At 38.1% G+C, this 25,580-nt stretch overlaps 2 protein-coding genes across 2 annotated transcripts; both read left to right on the top strand.

Moving 5' to 3' along the window:
- Positions 1–3,520: 3,520 nt before the first annotated feature.
- On the top strand, positions 3,521–9,040 carry LOC306870250 (death domain-containing protein 1-like; the record flags this gene model as incomplete). The annotated part of the gene is given in 10 exon segments (XM_079417407.1): positions 3,521–3,915; positions 4,433–4,776; positions 4,779–4,875; positions 4,877–5,081; positions 6,282–6,504; positions 6,604–6,733; positions 6,844–7,142; positions 7,216–7,454; positions 8,474–8,531; positions 8,727–9,040. Coding segments are annotated over 10 exon segments (2,304 nt in total).
- Positions 9,041–20,450: 11,410 nt separating this feature from the next.
- Positions 20,451–23,765, top strand: LOC306854542 (uncharacterized protein). The gene is made up of 13 exons (XM_079392668.1): positions 20,451–20,501; positions 20,766–20,835; positions 20,913–20,990; positions 21,128–21,214; positions 21,435–21,495; positions 21,597–21,647; positions 21,727–21,771; positions 21,998–22,062; positions 22,208–22,393; positions 22,539–22,722; positions 22,810–22,898; positions 22,971–23,085; positions 23,456–23,765. The coding sequence occupies exons 4-9, from the start codon at positions 21,141–21,143 to the stop codon at positions 22,347–22,349; spliced, it is 438 nt and encodes a 145-aa protein (XP_079248794.1). The 5' UTR covers positions 20,451–20,501; positions 20,766–20,835; positions 20,913–20,990; positions 21,128–21,140; the 3' UTR covers positions 22,350–22,393; positions 22,539–22,722; positions 22,810–22,898; positions 22,971–23,085; positions 23,456–23,765.
- Positions 23,766–25,580: the final 1,815 nt, after the last annotated feature.

Genomic DNA, 25,580 nt, shown 5'->3' with positions numbered 1-25,580 from the left:
TCCAACTATATGCAGTTTTGGCCCTGTTTGCTTTTGATTATTAACAATGCCAGTACATACATCACAGGAGTATACTGTCCTGTGCTTTTGTGCTTTTTTTGGCAAACATTAAGATTTCCACCGAAATGTAATTTACACCGCGATCAAAAAATACTGTATAACACAATATTGTGTTATACAGCATTTTGTATCACAGCGGTGTTAGTTATATTTTAAACATTTGACAATTGCATTTATAATAATTACAGCATGATTGGGAATTATCTCACAGAATTTCACTGACACTGTTGTCTCTTTGGTAAAAAGAAAAAAGTACACATTTAGTACAACTCTCAAAGAAAAATTATGTGACCCTGGATCACAAAACCAGCCATAAGGGTCAATTTTTTCAAAATTGATATTTCTTTTGAGAATTGAGTTTGGACACCCCTAGTTTAGATGAAAATTTTAAGATTAAAATGTACATAAAAAACAAAATGACTAGTAGAACAAAAATAAAGGCATAGAAAAAGATTTTTATGCGACTTTCATAATGCAGTAAAAAACTCAAATCTATTTAATAATTAACTCAAATATAACAGTGCCTGGAGTTGAAGAAACACATATATTCATGACTGAGATATAACATATATGTAAAAACATGAAAGAACAAGCTTGCCTTACAATAGCGGTCATGTGAGGCCTTGTGCAATTCAACACGTTTACCACACGATGGCGCCACATTCCAATACGTCATTTTAAGAGCGCCTTTGCCAGTTTTGTGTGCAATATTCTTATTGTTCCGTGGGTGTCCTATCTGAGTATATTTATGGTGGTTGTCTTCAGTATTTTCGTGCATATCCAATACATTTGACCACATGCTTGTTTTAAAGTTCTGTAGTTTTTCAGAAGTAAAGCTATTTCAAGTTCTTATTGCATTTAGTCTGCAGGCTTTTTTCTCACATCATATGCAAAATATTTAATTTTGTTACCTTTAGTAAATACTGGCGGTATTTATGTGGGGCTTTATTACATTTGTAAATTTTCTGCAGTAGCTTTTATGTATATACATTTCATGAATGTTAGAAGCCCACTCTGAACTGTGAAGTCATCACAGTTTCCACAAAAATATAAAGCAGGAAAGCTGGTTTCAACATTGATAATAATAATAAATAGTTCTTGAGCATCAAATCAGCATGTTAGAATTGTGTCTGAAGGATCATTTGACAATGAAGATTGGATTAATCTGTTAAAAATTCAGTTTTGCCATCACAGGAATAAATTACATTTTAAATATAATAAAATTGCAAGGTTGTTTTTTGATCAAATAAATGCAGCCTTGGTGAACATACATTGGTGAAGATAAAGATAACTCCGTTTTTGAAAATGTTCAAAAAATCATGTTTTTTATTATATTATCATGTTTTTATTGTATTTTACTGTGTTAGTTAGCTGGGGGGGGGGGGGGGGGGCTGGTATTGAGATTATTTGGAATGCATTTGGAATGGAGATTATTGTAAACATGATTTCTGAGAATTGTTAAAAACGGTTTTCAAATGAACTCTTCATATATAAATATATATCACTACATTTAACAATACACAGTATCTGTGCCTCATTTGGGTCAGAACAAGCCTACAGGATCCATTCACAGATGTAGACATTACTCTTCTTTAGAGTTGCTCATCTCTAAGGGATGCTTTTGTGTCCAGTCACGCCTTTCTATTTGCCATGACGACCCTATTTTACAGGCCTGGAGTGATAAATACTGGGTTTACAAGTGAGAGAAAGAGAGACGGAGAGAAGAGCTACTGTGTATCACCTGCTATTTCTTTAATAATCAGATTCTCAGTTTATGCCCTCGATGAATACATTTCAAACTATGGTAGATTCAGCCAACCAGCTAATACTCTCACATAACAACGATCTGTTAGACGTCTTACAAGAAACTGCTGAAGAACTGAGAGTTTTGCAACCAGTAAAAGCAAGAGAAGAAACCGGACCTGAGCAATCCTCTAATGGCCATAGACATTCAGCTGGAATTCACACAAGATTTTTCCAGGTCCTCAGGACATTTTGTGAGCTTCACACCCAGAGAGTGTGTGTGCTGAGAGAGGTTCTTTGCGGTACAGCAAACACACTCACAGAGCGTAGGATGTGCTCTAATTTGGCACACACACTCCCAGACACTGAGACAACAGCTGATGTGGGTAAGTGCTTCATGAGAAGCTTAGGATCTTTGTAAAGGAAGGAGCGTTTCCAAACTGTGTGTGTGTGTGTGTGTCTTGCTTTGTCTCAAAGCTTTATTGGCATTACTGTGACAGAGTACTGCCATGCATAGCATTCTTATGTACTTATGTGCATAAAATAGTCATGACAAACTCTAATGTGATTTTTTTTATTTTAATTTATTCTGCAGAATGTATTAAATTGATGAAATATGACAGTAAAGTCATTTACAATGTTTCAAGAGATTTCTGTTTTAAATAAATGCTTTAATTTTTTATTCAGCAAAACAAATCCTGAACAAAACGTATTTGGTATGACTGCTGAAAATTCAGCTTTGCAATCACAGGATAATTAAAATATTACAATAGAGAACAGTTATTTTAAATTGTAATAAAATACAATTTTGGTCAAATAAATGCAGCTTTCATGAACAAAAGACTTGGGCTGATGAGACACGGGGCAACATTTTTGAGCAATTTTGCCTGGCAGTTTTTTTAAGCAATGTTACTTGGGCGCTTTCCCAATGAGAATGGGTAACAAACTTCTATCTGGATATTTAAGATTGGGCCCTGTGTCTGACCTGATTGCCCGCTGATGGCAACATTGCTCAAAATGTTGCCCAATGTATCATCAGTCTTACTAGTGTAATATTAATGTAAAATATTAGTGTAATTTTATTCAATTTTCCAGAAATAATATATTTTGGGGTAATAGCTACACCGCTTCCTTGATTCTTTGGACATGGTAATAATTATATCTAGTCATATAGAATATTCCTGATGAAAAATATTGAACAAATCTTAATAAACACTGTAACAAATGTATTGCTCATTAATGTTAGTTAATAAAAATACTAACTGTTCACTGTTAGTTCATGTTAGCTCAGATCCAATAAATAATATTAACAGACACAACTTTTGATTTCATAATGTGTAAGTAATGTTGAAATTAACATTAACTAAGATAAATTACTTCACGTTACTTCACGTTAACTAATGTAGTTAACTAAAGTTTGCAAATTAAACTTTATTGTAAAGTGTTAACAAATATTCTATTTATGCACCATTTATTTCTTTTATTGGATACCTTTGCTTTTTTATTTTTGAACCTATTTTATGCAAAGTAAACCAATAGATAAACTGTGCATAAATCTTTCATATGCACACTTTTGCATGGCTTGTCATGATATTATTGAATATATTGTGCATTTTTAGATGCTTCCTGTGGATCGCACTTTTACCAAGACCATGTGACTGATGTCATTCTTAATGTCCTGGAAGATATCCACGTCATTGTAAACCAATTCAGTGCAATGAGCAGGAGGCTCGACTCTGGTATTGCTTTTCTTACTGAAGTCAGTGGGGACAGAGGTGATCCTACCAGTACCGGATCTCTGGATACTGCAGACCACATCAAACAAGAATCATGTGACATCAGTATTCCACTGGACCAGCATCTTGAAAATGTACAGTCTACAGGACTTCCAAATGGTCCAGTGAAGCACTGTACTGTGTATATGGATGACAGAAACACCAGGGAAGAGTGCTCGCGTGAGGAAGCAAGAGCAGACTCACTCTATACAACTTTGGTGACTGACTCCAAGGAGTGTCTGAACGTGAATAATGAGGTGGAGGAAGAAAAAAAGAGAGAGGAAATACAGAAAAGCAGAGGAGAAGAGGGTCAAAGATTGAAGTTGGTAACTGTTGGGTAAGATTACGTATGTAGGCCTATACAGGGCAGGTGTGGGGAAATGATTTTTTTCAAAAATCTTGTTGAGCAGTCCAAAAACATCAAAAATCACATTACAGCACTTTCACTTGCTCTTGTTTATATTAGAAAATATTGGTAACACTTTATTTTGATGGTCCCTTTTCTGTTGACTGTAAGTAACATTGCACCTACATGTCAACTAACTCTCATTAGAATATTAGCAGACTGTCTGCTTAATATCTGCTAACCCTTTATTGGGATGATCTCTCAACAGACATTCTCCTGAATAGAAGTAACTTTGCAAGTACATCAACCTAATCTAACCCTAGTCTACTAACACTCTAGTGAGAGTAAGTAGATAGGTGCAACTTTACTTAAAATCAACAGAATGTGTTAAAGGGACCATCAAAATGAAGTGAAACCCAGATATTAAATTAATTTAAAAACATTATTAATTTCTGAACGCATAAAATTCTGAGGAAATAATCCTAAATTGTATTTTGGTGACTCGCAGACTTGCAGACAGAACCAGAACCTCAGAGTCTCCCAGAGTCTACATAACCGCCTCATCAGAAGTTACAAATTCCTTGACTTGTGAGGTGGTTGATGGTCTGAGTTCTCTCATGGTGTCAGGATCTGAGGAGCTGGTCAGCACAGTTCTCCGCATACAAAACTCCAGCCATGTGAAATGTCCCTTTCCACTCACCGTAACAGTGCCGTTCCAGGCGACTTGCCGGGGGAACTACAGAGAGATCACCGTGAAAGTGCTGGATACAGAACAAAGAGTTAGCTATGTCACTCCTACATCTACTGAGGGTTTCTATGGAGGACAAAGGGTTTGTAATAAAGCCCATTCCGTTAGTTTTGTCATAAGAGTGGTAATTCCATAGATTTTTTGCAATGCAGCAAGGTTGATCTTTATTTTAGGTGCGAAGCTTATATGATATTTCTTAAAGTATGATGGCTCTGTGTATTTTCCACAGGGTTCATTTGCAGTGGTGCGGGTATACTCTTTGGGTGTGTTTGCAGTCCTGTCCCGTCTGAGTACAGAGAGCTTTACAGTCCCTAAGACAGGACTGTCTCTTAAACTCAGTGTGGATTCCAGGATATGCCTTGACTACTTGCCTGGATCCTTCTCCACACTAGTTCTTGCTCAAGTGACGGTACATTCAGAATTTCTTTTCAATCAGGCTACATTACCAGTAAACCAAATCTGTAATGAAAGGCAATTTTCCAAAAAAAATAAAAGAATAAAAAAGAAAAAGAAAATTAGTGTTGTGAGACAAAGATGAGGAGTGTAAGCCTTATGTCTGATTGTAGCACATTGTTACATCCTTTAAGGTCATGCTTTTACAAATTTGAGCAGAAGTGCTCTACCAAAAGAATAAATTTCTCACTAAGATATTTGGCTATTAAAATTGTATAATGTATTGCAAAGAAGCTGTTTATAAGCCACCTTTCCACTATCTACAACATTTTCATAAGATTCTTGCATTTTGTGGCAGTCATTCAGAACTTTCTAATTCAGGGTTCCTCAAATCTTACCCTGGAGGGCCAATCTGCTGCAGTTTAGCTCCAACCCTGATCAAACTCACCTACCTGTGATTTTCTAATGATCTTGAAGACTCCGATTAGCAGCTCAGGTATGTTTGAGCTAAACTCTGCAGGAGTGGGCCAAATTTGAGGATCCCTGTTCTAATTGGTTCTTAAGTAACGTATTCACCATGATAAAATAAAAAAGAGAAATAATGAATGAATGTTTTAAAGAAAAGCATAGTAGGTTTTCTAGTGCTAATCAACTTAAATAATTAGAAAATAATTAGAAAATAATTATTTTGGCATAATTATTCAAACCCACCCAAATATCGCTAACTGTCATAGTTTTGATTACACAGTAAAAAAAAAAAAAAAAGATTTTTCTTAGTACTATTTCAGCCTTTCACCACTTCAAAATATTATTTTTGATTCAATGTGTTACTTGCCATTTCTTTAAAATTATTTGTGAAATGTACTAGCAGTTTTGATACTTTGACATTTTGTTCTACAGTGTAAACTAAACTGCACACACCCGTACTGAAAACACAAATTTTAAAGCAGTTATGTTTATTTTTGAAAATGTATGTTTGTAATAAGTAACTAGATAAGACATTTTGGGGTGTGATTGTGTGCAGTTTATGTTGTGGAACAAAAAATCAATAAAAAAATCTAATAAAATAAACCGTCCACAGGCTTTATTTTAATCATAAATTGAAAACCCCATTTTAAAACCCCATGTGAAAATCTAGAATAAATGAATTACTTCCTATCTGTGAAAAGTGAAAAGGCAGCTAAAGTGCATGTAGACTTTCTTTTTGTCTCCTTAGGTACAGCCAGTGGATGCCTTCATTTTATCCTCTCTGAAACCCAAAAATGATTCTCACCATGCTGCTCTCACCTCAACCCCCTTACTTTATATAAGCCATCCATCAACACTTAAACTCAGACGACCTATGACACTTATCCTGCCCTGTCCCCCTATTTCTGACAAGAGGAGAGCTGGAGAAGACACTGACAGACCCACTCTTATATCAGGCACGCTCAGATCCAGTATGGTCACATTCTGAACTGGAGAGAAAAAATGGTATTGAAATTAGTGCAGAAATAAAGCAAACTTTTTTTTCTGATACAGGGTTGATGGTGTTCCAGTAAAGACTCATAAAGAGCAGCTTGCTCTGCTGGGCTGGACAGAGAACCGTTGGAAGGTTCTGGATAAAGTCACGATTAAGAACCTACAGAACAGCTTGGTCTGTTTTGAGCTAACAGAGAGCTATGAAAGGTACAGTGTGACCAAACCAACATGTAATCTAAAATATTCAATAGTTTTTTTATTTAATATTAAGTATTAAATAAAAAAACAGAAACATTTTGTTTTTTTTCTGTTCTCAGGTTAATAGTCATTCGCCTTCAGTCCTCTGTAAAATCGTCCTACTTGACTTCATTAGTTGAAGAACTGGAAGAAGCTATAAAGAGCTTCTCGGTGACTGTTGTGCTCCATCATGAGCGTCTGGACCCCAGCAGTGTGGTTGTGGCCACCCTGCCCAGCAGAGATGTTAGCTGGGCATTGTGTGAACTCCAGACCCAGGGTTACTGTGGCCCTCCTGCTCCGCTTCAGCGGGAATATAACTTGCAATGGTATAACAAATCTTGTATGAATTTCTTTAAATCAAGTGTCTCTAGGACATCAAGTGTTAGAATCTTAGTTTATCCACGATATGTGCTTGTACTTGTTTCTGTGTGTGTCTGCTGGAGAGCCCACAGGTAATGAACAGACAGATTCACACATAGTCGCATTCCACAACCAAAGAAGGAACCGGCTGTATTTGAAATTAAAAGAAGTGGACCCCTTCGGCAACTACAGTTCTCTTCACTACAAAGGTGTAATCAGTTTATTCAAGGTCGCTGAAGATCAGCTGGTTTGGAATGGTGACAGGGCAGCCGTGTCTAAGGACTGTCCTCTGGAAGAGCCTGTCTGCCTGCTGCCGCTCACTCTGCCCAAGGTAATGATGCTGGTAATGGTAACTTCCAGAATGAAAATTTCTTGATAATTTACTCACCCCATGTCATCCAATATGTTCATATCTTTCTTTCTTCAGTCGCAAAGAAATTAAGTTTTTTGAGGAAAACATTCCAGGAATTTGAAGTTCCAAATTGCAGTTTCAGTGCAGCTTCAAAGGGCTACATGATCCTAGCTGAGGAATAAGGGTCTTGTCTAGAGAAACGATTAGTCATTTTCTTTAAATAATAAAAATGTAAATACTTTTTCACCACAAATGCTCATCTTGCATTAGCTCTGGGATGCGCTCGCGTATCTTCACGCATTGCGTAATCACATTGGAAGAGTCATGGATGGTTCTTCGTTATAGGGTTATGGTGAAAAACTCATTTTCTCCTCCAACTTCATCTGAGATTGTTGTTTTACCTTTTTTTGTAAAGGGCGTTTGACTTTCTTTGCACGTTTGTTTTGTAAATACTGGGTCGGTATTTCCGCCCACGTCACACGTGCATGATAACGTAATGCGTGAGGTCGAGCTAGTGCAAGATAAGCATTTGTGGTTATAAATTTGTATTTTTCTAAGAAAATGACTGATCGTTTCGCTAGATAAAACTCTTATACCTTGGCCTGGATCGTGTAGAGCCCTTTGAAGCTGTATTGAAACTGCAATTAGAACCTTCAACACATTGGCCACCATTGAAGTCCATTATATGGATAAAAATCCAGGAATTTTTTTCCTCAAAAACCTTAATTTCTATTCGACTGAAGAAAGTCAACTTGAACATCTTGGATGACATGGTGAGTAAATTATCAGGAAATTTTCATTCTGGAAGTGAAGTACTCTTAGAAAGCAGTTCATAAATCAAGAACCATTTATTTGGGAAGCAAAATTATTAAGTACTAGGTCTTGATATGAGAATGTTCAGATATTTGTATTGGAAAACAGGACAGAAACACTAAGACTAAGAAATACTAAGAGTTTTTGCAGTGTTTTATAAGTCAAGAGTTGTTGTTTTTTGTTAGAATCCAAGAACAGTCTTTCAACCTGTGAGTATGAAGGTAATACAGAACAGCCAAACAGGTATGTGAAATCTACTGTATCTAAACTTTTGTGCAATCCAGCCTCTTATCTATTTCTCCCTTTTGGTCTGTTTTGTGGTTTGATATGATCATTCTCAAATCTTTTCCTAGTTTCTATCATTTAAAAATAACAAAATAAGTGAGGTGGCCATGGTGGTGTGTACACAAACACACTAACAGTCTTTTTGTCTTCCAGAGCCTCTCTCAGATGAGCTGTTATCGTGGCTCTGTGATGAGCTCACCGAGGACGATGCAGCACTTCTTGTTATGTCTCTTCACCTCCGCCACTCCACTGTCCAGATCGCACGACTCCGTGCACCACACAGCCTTTCACAACAGGCCTTTCACATTCTGACGGTGTGGAGGCGGGGCCTTCCTTCCTCGACTCTGAAATGCCCCATGCTGGCCCGCTTCTTAATCCGTGCAGAGAGGCCTGACCTTGCCAGAGAGCTACTGCTAAAGGAAGTTGCAGGTGGCAAAATGGAGGAGAGAAAACAAGAAGAAACATGAAAACCTGGCAACCTGCAGAAATGTGGCAGTAGTAGTTCTTTGACACTAAGAAATTGCATATTTGGTGAACTGTTCATGAATATGTTGCCCATAGAATTAAATAACCTTTTTCAGGCTTAAACAGGGGGTCTATGACCCATATAAAGGATCTGTGGTGGTACTGTAGTGGGTTTGTCATTTATTGTTTATTTAAAAACTGATTTTGTAAAAATACAAAAACATGTACATTAAACAAAAAATATTAAGTTAATTTAAGCTCAGCTGAATGTTTAATTGTCTCCACATTAAAATGTAAAATGTGATCAAAAATACAGTAAAACCAGTATCAGTATCAGTGCCGGATCATTTATAGCCTTTTCTCACAGCAGCTTGAATAATTAAACTTATTTTGATGGCGGATGGTAATCCAGAAAGGCTTATGTTTATGAAACACATACAACTGAAGTTCAATTATATTCTATATATTTTAAATGTGCATCTGATTACAGATAGCCTATATGGGATTACATAAAATTAGTATTTTAAAGTGAACCAGTTCGAAGGAAGAATAATTTGCTTTTTGTGTTAAAAGAATTTCTCAATATGAAATTCGAATGGTATAATAATTAGAGATTAGACTGTACAGAAATTGTAATCTACATACACACTGCAGTATGGCCCACTAATATTGGCCCCTTGGGCAAAGGTGGCTGTGAAAATAAATCTGCATTGTTTAACCTTTTGATCTTTCATTCAAAAAATGTTATAAATTCTAACCTTTCATCCTTTCATTGAAGTAAAACAATGGAAAGTGTGTGGTGTTACGGGATCTTGTGGTTGTAGAGAAAACAAACGACCAGGAGAACAAAAGTAGCATCAACACACTATATCCATTTAATGAACATTAAACAAAGGAGAACTGAGGACTTTTAAAGGAACAAGAACAAAAGAGCAAACAAGATGATTAATATAAAACTGGTGAATGGAATAAACGATGATTAACTAAACTAGGACAGGAAAAACCTGACAGATATCGCCCCCCTCCCGGAAGGTGCGTCCCGCACCGTAACAGACACATCGGGTAGGGGGGGCGGGCGCCCTGGAGGCCAGAGCAGGGCCAGGACAGGGAGGGTGACAAGAGAAGCTTCCAGGGCGGATCCGGGGACTCGGGAGGCCATGGCGACACAGGAGACTCGGGAGGCCATGGCGGATCTGGGAACTTGGACGGCCATGGTGGATCCGGGGACTCGGGACCCATTGCGGGACAGGAGACTCGGGCGGCCATGGCGGATCTGGGAGCTTGGACAGCCATGGCGGATCCGGGGACTCAGGAGGCTATGGCCTTATTTTTTCGGACGGCCAAGGCAGATCAAGGGGTTCCGTGGGCAGCGCGGAGCTGGACGGGACCAGAGGAGACATAGGAGACGCAGGAGGGTTGGATGGGACCAGCGGAGACGCAGGAGATCACTTGCGAGGAATGGGCATTGGAGGACACTTGCGAGCTGTCAAGAAGACTGATAAGAAGACTGTCAAGAGTGTGGTTTAGATGCCAAAGGCTCTCGCATAGATCTACTCCTGCGACTTTCGGAGGAGATGAGGTCAAGGGAGGCCTATGACAAGGTTTTTGAAAAGATTTGGGCTGCTTCAGGTAAGCCTCAATGTTGCACATTGAAATATTACGAATAATTCCGAAATGTGCAAATGTCACATAGCCATAATGGGCCCTATTTTCCACTTGGCACTGGTTGGGGAGTGACTGGTGGCGTACAGCTCTGGGGGGTGTTGGAGGCGGCCTGGTCTGACACTGGGGTGTGTAGTGGCCTCCGTGTGGGGGAGGTGCATTGGATGTGATGCAAGTGCAAGCCTAATCAACGTATGCACATCTGCTAATGAATCAGTCCATGCATTAATATTAACACGTTCGTTAAATAATAGGCTGCTATAAAGACATTATTACGGCACATGTCAGTGTGTATACAATATGAAACGCATTGGGTAGAGGCAGCTGCTGATCTTTTGAAAGCCATTCCAGTATGCAACCTCTTTTAGCAGCAGAAGCAAAGACCTATCCTTTCCTCACTGTCTTCTTTTCCCGCCTCCCCCCTCTTCTCACCACACTTTGTTCTCTTTTGCTGTTACTACATCCATGCCACTTTGTGGATTCATCCAAAAGCAGTGTTTATATCATTGCTCTTTGTCTTGGACAAAATTATGGCAAACAAATGTGCTGTATGAAAATCATGGTATAATGGGTGTACTCATTGTCTAAATAAATCCATAAAATTATTATAAATGAAATATGAATAAAAAATAACATGAAATATGATGTAATGTAGGGCACACTGATTATATCTTTCAATTTTTATTTGTATAGCCCAATATTACAACAAAGTCACCTCAGAGGGCTTTCCCAAAGTTGAATTGATTGGATGTAGTAGGGGCAGGGTGAAGGCACATCCATACAGGCGAGGGGTGAGGTCCGAGGTCCGGCTTTGCCCATGGACTGTCCACCCACACAAACCTGAGGCAACCCATAGCTTTCACACCTTTCGAAGGAAGGTTACTCGAACCAACCCCTGAAAATATTACAAAAGCAAAATCAGGAAACCTACAGGTTACACTGCTGTGGCTCACTGCAAAAAAGCAAAGTCCAGATCCAGATGGTCATCCAATAACTGGTTCTGCAGAACACTATTCTGTATGACCGCTTTCACGAAGATAACACAAAAGACCCTCGTGATTCACTGAGGAAGCTTCGTCTTGTGCCTCAGCTAGCTGGCAAAGTTAACAGTCAGGCTGCAGAACAGCTTTTTTCAAAGCTAAAGAAAAATAACTTCTTTATGAACATGGCATTGCCATCCATACGTTTTCCTCATGCGAAACATCATCCACCATTACAATGTCAGAAAAAATGAGAAACGTCTTCTTGACATAAAAAAGGAATTCAACACAAACATTCACGTGAATGTCCACAGCCAGGTTGTGTTAGGTAATCTGTCCCTTACTCACATTTGTGTAACAAATACAGCACTATATCCTTAACTGTTCTTATGTGTATATTTGTATTTTATAGAAAATCCGTTCTCCACAGAGAAATGGACATGTCACTTTGTAGCTGTCTCAGAAAAGGTTGTATTTGCTTTAAGTGTTTCAGTAATTTATTTTGTGGAAAAGTATTTAGTTCACAAATTCGGTATAATGTATCAATGTTCATTTGGAAATTGTATTATAAAGTTGTGTAATAGTGACACCTATTGGAGAAATAGGTGCACCATTGGTTGAATTTGTCACATGATCTAGCTAGTCTTTTTTAGATTCAGATCCACAAAGAAACGCATGTGTGCTGAGAGCTATCTGATATTAAGAGTGTTTGTTAAAAGGAATGTCTATATAAATATCTTCTAATGTCTCCTGTATTTCTGATTGGAAAGCGCACACGGTATGTGGTTTATTCTTTAGACTTCATCTGTTAATTTGCAATGATGTACTTTGTTTATTGATATTGGTTCAGTAGGAAACAACTGGTTAAACTGTGGTAAAAACAGAAACACTGTATGTATCTGAATGTTATTTTATTTGTTTCAGTTTTTCACGATGTCATGACTTTATGTGAAGAAAATACGAGCCAGATGGCGATGGCCATAATGCTTATGAAGATATTAAACGTTAAGACATCAGTTGAAGCGTCATTCTTTTAATCAGAAGAAAACAGTCAGGAGCCGTTACAGTGAAAAACGTGTATTTACACCCCTGGAAGAGTGCCAGAATTAATCGAGAAAAGGGAAAGATCGTTGCTAGCCCTCGATGCAAAGAACATCCAGTCAACCTCGGTGGAAATCAGCAGCCATTGGTGGAAGAGAAGACGTCGCCATTCAAGGAAGCAACTCGACTTCGCTGCATTCGGACTGGCTTCATTTCGCGTGACTGTATTTCGTGTTGTGCGGATTAGTAATAAGAGCAAAGCAAGAAGATTTTGCTGCAGTGACGACGGATAGTCACAAGAGGGCAACGTTGCAAAGATTGGACAATTCGATTGCTACCTTTGGATTCACAGGTCAGACTATATCTTTTCAGCTTGAAATCTCATTTCTAGGTTGATGTTACTGTGTGTGCAAATGATTGAAACAAATATTTGCATTTGATAATTTGTTTTGAGTTGATAAAGGTGTGTAAATTGCCATTTTTAGGTGGTACTTACAGCTTGCTATTAGTGATTAAAGTTGAAAATCGTGTGATTTAAAGTAAGTTACCAACATGGATCAAAATAGATCAGACAATATCTTAGATCAAGTAATTCAAGCTCTTGAAGATGAAAAGGCACAATTAGAGGGGCAATTAGAAGCTGAAATTGATGTCTCAGAGAGGCTAAACTATGAAAGACGGTTAGCTGAAATTAATGCGGATCTGGACGTTCATAAGACAAGACTCCAAGAATCATCACAAGTTGAGCAAGAAGTTAGGCGATCAGAAAGAGAAAGGCGTCCAACAGAAAAAATGCTGGAGTTGAGACGTGAGGAGATCGTAAAAAGAGAACGGAAGTTCATGTTCACTTACGTAAACTTCAAAGCTGAAGCTCAGTTTATCAGATCTAAACTGAAGGAAGAGTGCTCTAAAACTGAGTTAGATGATATGATCGTGACTGCTGAAAAACGGGAAGCAGAGTTAAAACAAATATATGAGAGTATTCGTTCGCTGAACGTTCCATCTCAAGATGTAAGAAGGAGAATGGACAGCTGCACTTCAGTTACTAGTGAAATAACTGCACTACTGAAGGGACGCTGCACAGAAGTTGGCACTAAGGAGTTTGATGTGAAAGCCGTAAAAGAATCACTGTTCCAATTATTGCAAAGAGATGACGCTAAGTCAATTTATGGATCAACTGTGTCACGAGCTGAAAGAGATAGTCAGCAGAGCAGTCATATGTCAGTAAAAAGGGCAGAAGCAGCGGCACGCCTAGCTGCCAAACGTGCTGAACTAAATAGAGAAAAGGACATCTTAGCTCAAAGAAAAGAGGTGCTAGCCCAACAAGAGAAGCTAAAGATGCTGGAGGATCAAAGGGATCTTGAAGTTATGGAAGCTGAATACATTGTGTATGCAGAAGAGGAATCAAAATTTAATGCTGAAATAGGAGATACTAAAGAGAGAAACAGTTTGCCTCCGTGTCAGCATCCACTGCAGCACATCAACTCTTCATGCTGCAAGGTTTCTGAAAATTCCTTAGCTCAACCTTGCTCGGAAAGGAAGCTAGAGACGCAAGTAAATGAGGTCTTGTTAGTAAAGGCACTCAAGGAATCCCTGGCAATGACTAAACTTCCAGCTCCAGAACCATTCACATTTACAGGTGATCCACTCAAGTTTATTGAATGGCGCACTTGCTTTAAAGCTTTGATTGAAACCAATTGCACAACTCCAGCACATAGATTGTTCTATCTGAAAAGGTACATAAGTGGAGATGCACTTAGTGTACTAGAGGGAACCTTTTATCGGAGTGATGAGGAGGCATACACACAAGCTTGGGATGCCCTGAACAAGCGCTATGGACACCCTTTTTTAATCCAAAGAGCATTTAGGGCAAAGCTGAGTAATTGGCAAAAAATTGGACCCAGAGAGTCACTGAAGTTAAGAGAGTTTGGTGATTTTCTAATATCCTGCAAAAATGCAATGCCTCATATACAAGGTCTAGGAGTTTTGGATGATTGTGAAGAAAACCAGAAATTGCTGCAGAAGCTTCCTGATTGGATAACAACTCGTTGGAATAGGTATGTTACTAAAGTTTTAGAAGAAGGGAAGCCATATCCAAGTTTCACTGAGTTTTCAGGCTTTGTTGCAGAGGAGGCCCGTATTGCATGTAATCCTGTTTCCTCTCTACATGCTTTGAAACAGGCAGAGGAAAAACCTGGGAAAGAGCAGAAACGTTTCAAAGCCAGTGCTCTGGCACAAAATGTTAAACCCATTGCAAAGAGTGTGAGTGCGTGGGAAAAGGAGAAAGGCTCTCTATCCAGCCCTTCGGTCACTCAGGATAAGAAACAAATAGAATGTGTCTGTTGTCAGCAAAATCACTTTATATACAAATGTGAAAAGTTTGCAGCAATGCCTCTTGAAGAAAAGAAAGGGTTCATCATCAACAACAAGATGTGTTTTGGTTGCCTCAGAGTTGGTCATATCTCCAAAAACTGTAGAAAGAGAGCTACTTGTAACATCTGCAGACAGAGTCACCCCTCTCCACTTCACGAAGAACGATCTCAGGGAGGAAATTCAGAAGCTTTACTTGATAAAAGAGCTTCCACTAGTTTGTGCAGTGTGGGAATGGACAACTGTACTCGCACCTCAATGATAGTGCCAGTATGGCTCTCTTGTACGACAAAGGATAGCCCAGAAACTCTAGTCTATGCATTACTGGATACACAGAGCAGTAATACATTTATTGATCAGGACATCTGTGACAAAATTCAAGCAAACACAGAACCTGTGAAATTAAAGCTGTCTACAATGACTAACAGAGCTTCAATTGAGAATTGTCACAGAGCAGCTGGACTACGAGTAAGGGGTTACAGTTTGCAAGATCACATTGAGTTACCACATGCATATACTCGAGAGTACATTCCCTTGGAACAAGACAGCATTCCTACTCGCAAGAAGGCTCAGAGATGGTCCCACTTAGTCAGTGTTGCTGATAAGATGCCAGATTTATTAGATTGTCCTGTAGGGCTTCTAATTGGCTATGATTGTCCGAGAGCTTTAAAGCCAACTCAAGTGATATCAGGGAAGAATCACGAACCATACGCAGTCAAAACGGACTTAGGCTGGAGTGTAGTGGGATCCATAACACCCAACATTTGCTCTAGGAATGTATCAGGATTCTGTCATCGCATTTCTTTAAAGGAACTCCCAGCTGTCACACCCGCATCAGTAATCAGAACATTGGAAGCAGACTTTCGAGATACAGACGGTAAGGACAAGGCAATATCCCAAGAGGACATTCAGTTTCTTCAACAATTAAATGAAAATACCCAACACAACAAAGAAGGTCATGTTGAAATGCCTCTACCTTTTAGAGAACGTCCTCAATTAACGAACAATAAGCAACTAGCCATGGTTCGTTTGAAGCACTTGAAAAGAAAGTTTGAGAAAAATTCCAAGTACAAAGAGGACTACGTAAGGTTTATGGACAGTGCTTTTAGAGATGGTGATGTCGAAGAAGCAGAAGCCACATCAAAAGAAGGCAATACATGGTACATTCCACACCATGGGGTGTACCATCCCAGGAAGCCTGAAAAAATAAGAGTGGTATTTGACTGCTCAGCCAAATTTGAAGGCACGTCTCTAAATAACCACTTACTCACTGGACCAGACTTAATGAATGCTCTGACTGGAGTGTTGTGTAGATTTCGTGAGCAACAAATTGCAATTGTTTGCGATGTAGAGAAGATGTTCCACCGTTTTCACGTTAGTCCAGAGGATCGTGATTACTTGAGATTCCTATGGTGGGAAAATGGGGACACCGAAAAGGAACCAAAGGAATATCGCATGCGAGTGCATATTTTTGGAGCAGCATCCTCTCCAGGTTGTGCCAACTATGGCATGAAATATCTTGCCCACAAATATGGAAAGGACTACCCACTGGCAGCGAGCTTCATTCTGAAAAATTTCTATGTGGATGACGGACTTGTCAGCATTGATTCAAATGAGAAGGCCAAGAAGTTGGTTAACGAAGCACAAGAGGTCTTGGCAAAAGGAAAACTGCGTTTACACAAGTTTGTGTCCAACAGCAGAGAAGTCTTGAGTGCAATTCCTGAGAGTGAATGTGCCAGTCTAGGGAAGGATGTAGATCTGAACTACAATGACCTTCCAATGCAGAGTGTTCTGGGAGTAAAGTGGAACGTAGAAACTGATGCATTCTCATTCAAAGTTGACCTCACTGAAAGACCAGCCACTCGCCGAGGAATTCTATCTGTGGTCGCGAGTATATATGACCCATTAGGTTTTCTCGCTCCTTATATCTTGACTGGGAAAAAAGTGCTCCAAGAGATGTGCAAACGAGGAGTAGGATGGGATGAACCTCTTCCGTCTGATTTGAAGCCAAAGTGGGACACATGGCTCCATGACTTGAAAAATATCCAAAAGATTCAAATACCAAGATGCTTCATTCCTGAAAATATGGGCAAAATCCAGAAAATAGAGCTTCATCATTTTTCAGATGCCAGCAGTGAGGGTTACGGGCAATGTTCATATATCAGGATTGTTGCTGATGAAAAAGTGCACTGTGCGCTAGTTATGGGTAAGGCTAGAGTGACCCCTTTGAAGGTTTTCAGCATACCCCGCCTTGAACTGACAGCAGCTACAGTTTCTGCTGCAGTAAGTCATACTCTTAGAGAAGAGCTTGATTTGAAAGTAAATCAGGAATTCTTCTGGACCGATTCCCAAGTAGTGCTAGGGTATATCAAGAATGAGGCTCGTCGCTTTCATGTCTTCGTAGCCAATCGGGTCCAGAAGATAAGAAACTCTACGGATCCGAGACAATGGTTGTACGTGGAAACCAGTCAGAATCCTGCAGACTGTGCATCTAGGGGTCTCAAGGTGGCAGATCTGATGGACTCAAATTGGCTGGAGGGTCCTAAGTTTTTATGGGAACGAGAGATTATCGCTGATGAAAAATCTCCAAAGCTTCTTGTAGGTGACCCTGAAGTAAAGGTCCTAAGAACAGATGCCTGTGTAAAGAACAGTTTTCTGGAAAGACTGTCAAGATTCTCAGATTGGAATACAGCTCTTAATACCATCGCTAGGATCAAAAGATTGGTGAGCAGAGACAGGTCAATGCTTATCAGTGTAGAAGAGAGAGAAAAGGCAGCTCATGTGCTCATCAAGGCTGCACAAAGAGAAGCCTTCGAAGAAGAATTCAAATGGCTCAGTCAAACCCCGGCTAGGCTGCCAAAGAATAACAAGTTATACCAACTTGATCCTATCAACCAGGATGAATTGCTCAGGGTTGGAGGACGGTTAAGAAAGTCTAATGCAGCATTTGAGTTGAAACATCCAATAATTCTTCCTAAGGAAGGTGTTGTCACACAACTAATACTTGACCATTGTCACAAGAAAACTCAACATCAAGGTCGAGGTCAAACACTGAATAAACTCAGAGCCAGTGGATACTGGATTTTGGGTGCAAGCAAGGTAGTGGCCAAGTACATCAACAATTGCGTTACCTGCAGAAAGCTGCGCAGACCAGCTGAAGAACAACGCATGGCTGATCTTCCAGCTGACAGAGTAGAACCTTCACCCCCATTCTCGTACTCAGGAATAGACTGTTTCGGTCCCTTCTATACGAAACAAGGTCGCAAGGAATTCAAAAGGTATGGTCTGTTGTTTACGTGCTTAAGCTCCCGAGCTGTACATATAGAAATGTTAGAGGACCTTACTACCGATACATTTCTGAATGCTTTAAGATGTTTCATAGCAATCAGAGGAGCAGTGCGACAGATCAGATCGGACCAGGGAACTAATTTTGTGGGGGCAAAGAATGAGTTGGAGAAAGGGTTGAAGGATCTGGACCAAGAGAGGATCTCTACCTATCTTGCAAGTAACCAATGTGACTTCCTTATGAATGTTCCTGAGGCAAGCCACATGGGAGGTGTGTGGGAACGCCAAATAAGGACAATTAGGAGTGTGCTGAATGCTGTTCTGGCACAAGCCAAAGGAAGACTGGATGACGCTTCATTAAGAACATTTTTCTATGAGGCAATGTCAATTGTAAATAGCCGACCACTCACCACCAACACAATAAATGATCCAAAGAGTGTTGAGCCTTTGACGCCCAATCATCTGCTCACGATGAAGACCTCAGTACCTCTTCCTCCTCCTGGCAAATTTGTCCGTGAAGATCTGTACGCTAGGAAAAGATGGAGGAGAGTGCAGTATTTGTCAGAACAATTTTGGAGCAGATGGCGCAAAGAATATTTGGTCAACGTAAGCCTCAGACAACAGTGGCACACGCCTAGAAGAAATGTTCATGTTGGAGATGTAGTAATTGTCAAGGAGGACAATATTCCCAGGAATGAATGGAAACTTGCTAGAGTCGTTGAGACAAGTGCAGATGATGATGGTTTAGTCCGAAAGGTTAAACTCCAAATGGGTCAAAGTAATTTGGGAAAGAAAGGTGAACGCATGACACAAACGTCTTTCCTCGAGCGTCCAGTTCAGAAATTGGTGATAATAGTTGAGAATAATTCCTAAACAAAGATGGAATAATGTAAAATAGATACATCTACATCCAAGAGAATTAGTCAAGCAGAATTACGTAAAATTACAATAATTCTTGTCACAAAGGTATTGAAAAGTATTTGAAAGCTAAGTGACAGCTTATAGGAAAATTACCAGATTGACTTAATTCTGATCAGAACACAAATCTTTGTAATTTTGGTGGCAGTGTAGCTGTCTCAGAAAAGGTTGTATTTGCTTTAAGTGTTTCAGTAATTTATTTTGTGGAAAAGTATTTAGTTCACAAATTCGGTATAATGTATCAATGTTCATTTGGAAATTGTATTATAAAGTTGTGTAATAGTGACACCTATTGGAGAAATAGGTGCACCATTGGTTGAATTTGTCACATGATCTAGCTAGTCTTTTTTAGATTCAGATCCACAAAGAAACGCATGTGTGCTGAGAGCTATCTGATATTAAGAGTGTTTGTTAAAAGGAATGTCTATATAAATATCTTCTAATGTCTCCTGTATTTCTGATTGGAAAGCGCACACGGTATGTGGTTTATTCTTTAGACTTCATCTGTTAATTTGCAATGATGTACTTTGTTTATTGATATTGGTTCAGTAGGAAACAACTGGTTAAACTGTGGTAAAAACAGAAACACTGTATGTATCTGAATGTTATTTTATTTGTTTCAGTTTTTCACGATGTCATGACTTTATGTGAAGAAAATACGAGCCAGATGGCGATGGCCATAATGCTTATGAAGATATTAAACGTTAAGACATCAGTTGAAGCGTCATTCTTTTAATCAGAAGAAAACAGTCAGGAGCCGTTACACACTTGGTAATTTGACTGTTCGGTCCAGTTGCTAAATGTCAAGTTTCTGTTCTCTGGTTATGATGTGTTATTTTCTAATTTTGGTGGTTTAATGTACTTTAAGGACCACTGACAGTACTGCCAGAAAATATTGTGACTGCACAAACGACCGCTGCATCACCAGCCATAACATCAGTCACATCTCCTTGTGAACCTACCACTCTTCTGCATTTTTTGGAACCTACAAAGCCTTGGGAGAGGGACTGGCACCCATTACAAGAGAAACTGGTGAAAAATTAACATTATACACACACACACATATTTATTGTTATTATTATTACAGCTTGATTATGTGCTGGACCAAATTCGCCCTGGCAGTGAAATAATTGTGAAGGAGGGGCAAGTGTGCCTTATCCGAGAAGAATTTTGGAGCCTTGGATTGTTGAGGGACATGGACTCCCATGTAAGCAGTCTGATTTTATTATAATTTTTTCTAATTAAACACATTGGCTTATCGAAGTATTTATCGCAGATTGGAAACGCCTGCATGGAGCTTATTTGTGAAATGGCAAATTGTATGTTCCATAAAATGTAACATTCAACTGGTTATAATATTTATATATATTATGTTTTAACTTGATCCAAATTTAGAAGAAAAAAAAAACATTGTTCTAAACTGTGTGAAAATGTTCATGTCATTGTCAACAGTTCCTTTTCATTCCTGTAGGGCATGGACATATACGAGTACTTTTATGTTGTCCCTGTATGGAAAAGAACTCCTAACAACATTGTTACCGGTGAGTGTATGTACTGTATTTACTGTGTGGGCGGTAAAAACTAAATTAAAGGACATAGCTGTCCTGATCAATTCTAGGAAGATGCAGACTTGAAAGACCTGTTAGTCTTTCCAGCATGGACAAATGCTAATGGACCAGACCACTTCGTTGCCTGTGTAAGGAAATATTGAAATTTCTGGTGCATATGTTGATTGCTATTGCAATGTTTGTGTTTCTAAAATTAAACACTGAAAAAATCTTGGAAGAAGCAATGAGGTTCAAATGAAATATTTTTATACCTTTAACATTGTAGATAATGAAGAGAGATGGTGTTTTTAGACTCTCTGTTTGCAGAGCATGAATCAGGATTTGGAGATGAGGAATACAGGGCAATTTTTAGGTCTATCAATAAATTAAGACATGTTTCAGCCTTTATCTGATATGTGGCTACGTTCCTATAGCCATTTCTATTCATTTCCTAACCGTGTGTTATAGTGCTGTCACTTGGCTACGTTCCTATAGCCGTTTCTTGCACTTGGCTATGTTCATCTAGCCTTTTTTATGAGGTGTTGAGGTGAGCTGTTATTGTCAATATTACTGCTAATATGTTTTGTCTACAGGCAAATTGCTTACCAAGTTGATCATGGGACATGGACTGAAAAGAATGGATATGATTTTCCGGTGAGAAATCAACTTAAAGAATTGTCATTATTTGGCTTTTACAACAGTTACATTTTTTGTACATTATTCTAAAATAAAATTGTTTGCTTTACTGATTTTAGGCTTTGCCACGTCAGACAAGAGGGAATGATTGTGGTGTTTTTGTACTCATGGTAAGATTTAAAATTGCTCAGTTACTTGATTTAAAGCTTTTGTAAACATTGTAAATGACTGTGTCTTCTCTCTTTCCAGTACACCCTCTCAATGGTGTGTGGCATTGGGTTTCAATTCCAGGAGGTATGTTTTTATTTATGTAACCTTTATTTTACCAGGCTGTTTTTCTTGTCAATATGTTGCTTTTATTTATCATAGCTAAAAATGTAACTCAGGTGTTGATGTATTTTATCATGCTTTACTCTAAGCAACATTTCTTTCAAAAAGGGGCATGTTGCAAGCACAGCCAACATCATGTATTAACAAAAACATATTGATTAACTGTTAGACTAAACAGTCTTTCTTTCAGATGGATATGCCTATCATCCGCCGATGGTGGTTCCTTCTACTCATGGAACGATTTCAAATTGATGGGTATGTCAGTATTTTTAAAATTTTGATCTTTTAAATTTCAATTTGATATTGTGTCAATACAACAACTTGGAACATGAGTAACAAAACATTCTTAATATCTCTCTTACCTGTGACCAATTATTATGGATTTTGTCTTGCTTGAAAGCTATGGGCGCAGATTTGCTTTCTGGACCGAGGAGGCAAGAAGTGTATTGGAGGGAATATTAGGGTGGAAAGAAGAACCACATCCAATCTTCCGGCACATGCCCAAGCAGTTCAAGATCGGGACAGGAATGAAAAAAGATTAGTGGACTTAATTCTCACATCAAAATCAGTAGAGCAACATTTGGTGGTAATGATGGTTCCACTTTAAATTACTCCTCCAGACTCTGATTATGGTCAACTTAAATATAGTCAAGTGACAATTTAACTATTATTTTCCAAATGTAATTAATGACTTGTGCATATGAAATATAATTCCCTTCTATGGCCCAAAGGATATACTCCGTGGCAAAAGGTCAAAGTGGTTTCCACTAAAACCCCGTTTTCAAGTGCCTGTCTACATTGACAATGAGCAGTCCCTGACAATCCTTTATAACTACATGAAAGGAGCTCTTAATAAAACCCAAACGCAGCTGACCTGATGAGGTGGAGTTCATTTGTGTATGTCTCCTCCCAGAGGTAAGCCCAAAACATGTTTGAACATGAGCATGTTTATGTTCTGCAGTGTGTGCATGTTTTATTTTATTAATTGGTTTATTTGTACAGGCCATCATTCATGGCTTTTGTGAGCTGCAGGGCTTGTCTTGGCAGGAGGCTGAAGAGGTGTTCCTCCAGGGCCCCATTTATTACTCAAGGTATGTTTTCAATTTTTGTTTGTACAAAAACTGTTGGATTTTTGTTACAACAGCATTTATCTTTTCTTTTAGTGAAGTTGAGGAATTTGACAGAAGAATTGCTCGAGAAACTTTAAACCATGAAGAACTTAAACAAGAGCAGAGCGATTTCTGCGATATCAAAAGAGACGGCGTTATTGATTTCAAGGTAGTCGCATACTAACTATACATGTTAAAACTAAGTAATACTGTTTGTGTACACCGTATTAGGACTGCAGTCACGCCATCTGCGATTCAGCGAAGCTTCTACGCCGAAAATTTGGTTGCGCGTCTACATGGCGTTGCGTGGTAGTGATGATAGCCATGAAGCTTCGAAACCTTTGCACATCTTTTTTTTTTTTTTAAGTGGGTCCGATCGCTTATCAAACTGAAACCAGTCAATTAATCGATAATAATTGGCTGATTAAAAAACACTGTATAGGCACTTCTTGTTTAATAGTATTTATATATAGACATATTTAAAAAAAAAATCATAAAATTATAAAATCAAATTGTTTTCTGCAAACTTTTTTCTGCAGATTCTTGTTCTACATCTCCCCAAGTACCACTCTGGTGATTTTCATGTTGTTTTACTGTATATTTTTTTAATAATTGCATACCAAAGTCATGACAAATGCTATTTACATTGCTATAAAAAAAAATAACTCTGCCTCCAGTTATTTAGTTAGGCTTGGAAAATTATTAATTTTCTTAAGAAATTGTGAAAGCTCACACTCACTCCTGTTGAATTGGTTGATTTTGTTCAGTTAACAATTCTAATATTAATGTAGTATAACTGTGATATGTACATGTAATGTCATTTTAATGTACATTAAATGAAATTAAGTTTGTTTCATTGCTTTCTCTGTCTTCAACCCCAACATTTTAGCTTTTATTGTGCCTCAAGTCAGAACACAGCTCGTTCCCTTTGAAATACTGCGAATACAAATCAAAAAGTAACACACTGGTAGTCTGCTTTTTATTTTCATAGTACTCTATACAGATATAAACTCCACAACAAACAATAACAAATAGAACTGATAATCCTTTATGGATCCAGTAAAACTTAGTTACAGTGGTAAAATATAATGCACTGATAAACATATTGTAAAAGTGATGTGTCACGGTTTGGTTTCTGTTTAGTTTCCCTTTTGCCCTTATTTGGTATTTCCTGTTCTAGTTTCCTGTCATTAGTTAATTATCAATCATCTGTTTCACCTGTCTTGAGTTAATTATCTCGTTTCCTCGTTTGGTTGGTCCCTTTATAAGTCCTGAGTTCTCCCTTAGTCTTTGTCTGAGTTTGAATGTTGTTTAATGGTAATAGTGTGCGTTAGCCTATTACAAAGATTCCTGTTTCTTCATTCCTCGTCGAGCGCTCTTCATTTCTCTACAACCACACGTACCGTAACAATATGTAATATTAAAAAGTATATGTAGTACAAGTTGTAGTAAAGTGAATAATATAAAAAGCGAGTACAACAGCACAATAACATAAGTGATATAATAGCACAAATTATGTGTAATATCAAATAAATGAATAACAATAGAGGAATAATAGCAAGTATATGTAATAGCAAGGGTGGAATAATACAGAATAGACAATAATGAAGAATAAATTAATAGTAAATTATAAAGTTAATTAAATAATTGTGAAAAGTAAAGTTTTATAATGGTATTTGTGTAATAATTATTAAACAAAGACAACTAACAAGCCAAAAAAAAATATATATATATATTTTAGTTGTGACATCAAAACCTGACTAATTCTCCACTGCTTCCCTCAAGAATTTCCTATATTTTATTATGGGGTTTTTCACTTACTAAGTAAAATAATGTAAACAACTTGACGGTGCTTGACGTTTTGCTCTACAATGCAAATTACACACACCCATGCAGAAAACACATTTTGAAACAGTCGTTTATTTTTTAATATATGTTACTAGATAGGAATGTTTGGGGTGTGAGTGTGTGCAGTTTACGTTGTACAACAAAATGTCAAAGTATAGTTATGTTTAACACAGACCAGAATATGACATGCTCCCCCACAAAAAACTTTCTGTTAATCCAAATTAATAATCATTATTACAACATCAAGAGCAATAATAAACAATGATTTTGTCATGATATTGCAGCTTCTCTCATTCACTCACAGTTTTTGTGTAAATGCACATAAAGTACATGATCAGCAGTAAACAGCCTGTGTAAATCATTGTAAATGCAGTCTATAGTATTGTGATTGACTGAAAAAAAAAATGGTTATTTTTAAGAATTTGACAAAAACGACAGAAACATTAAATAAGGTAATTATATTGTTATAAAAATTACCCTTACAAAGGTTAAAAATGCTCCTGGAAGTCTGTTCCGGGGAGAGAGAGTGGTTTGAATATGACCAGGGTCATTCTGGCCATTCATTCAGGGCTATTCTGGGTTTTAACTAGTAAAAATACAGCATCAGGCTGTGGACGTTTAGTCTCTTGGAAATGCAGAGAACAGGCTTTCTTCGGCTTTCCTTAAGGCGTACGTTGTCCTGTTTGCAGTTGACTAAAAAATAATATATATATATATATAATCAGTCCACAGTTTTATGATAAGCTATGAAATCCTTATAATCTAGTGGTGATAAACTTACTCTTTGTAAATGTGTAGTGAAATTAAAGAGAGATG

The sequence above is a fragment of the Barbus barbus genome (genome assembly GCF_936440315.1).
Source record: "Barbus barbus genome assembly, chromosome: 1".
Lineage (NCBI taxonomy): Eukaryota > Metazoa > Chordata > Actinopteri > Cypriniformes > Cyprinidae > Barbus > Barbus barbus.
The sequence above is the reverse complement of the archived record's forward strand: the minus strand, read 5'-3'. Positions and strand labels throughout refer to the sequence as shown.

Bases quoted from the DNA above. Each gene is read 5' to 3' on its own strand.
- LOC306854542 (XM_079392668.1), top strand. From the start codon at position 21,141: ATGGTGTTTTTAGACTCTCTGTTTGCAGAGCATGAATCAGGATTTGGA. The intron at 21,496-21,596 runs GTGAGAAATCAA...TACTGATTTTAG, and splicing joins AGAATGGATATGATTTTCCG to GCTTTGCCACGTCAGACAAG. The intron at 21,772-21,997 runs GTATGTTTTTAT...TCTTTCTTTCAG, and splicing joins TTGGGTTTCAATTCCAGGAG to ATGGATATGCCTATCATCCG.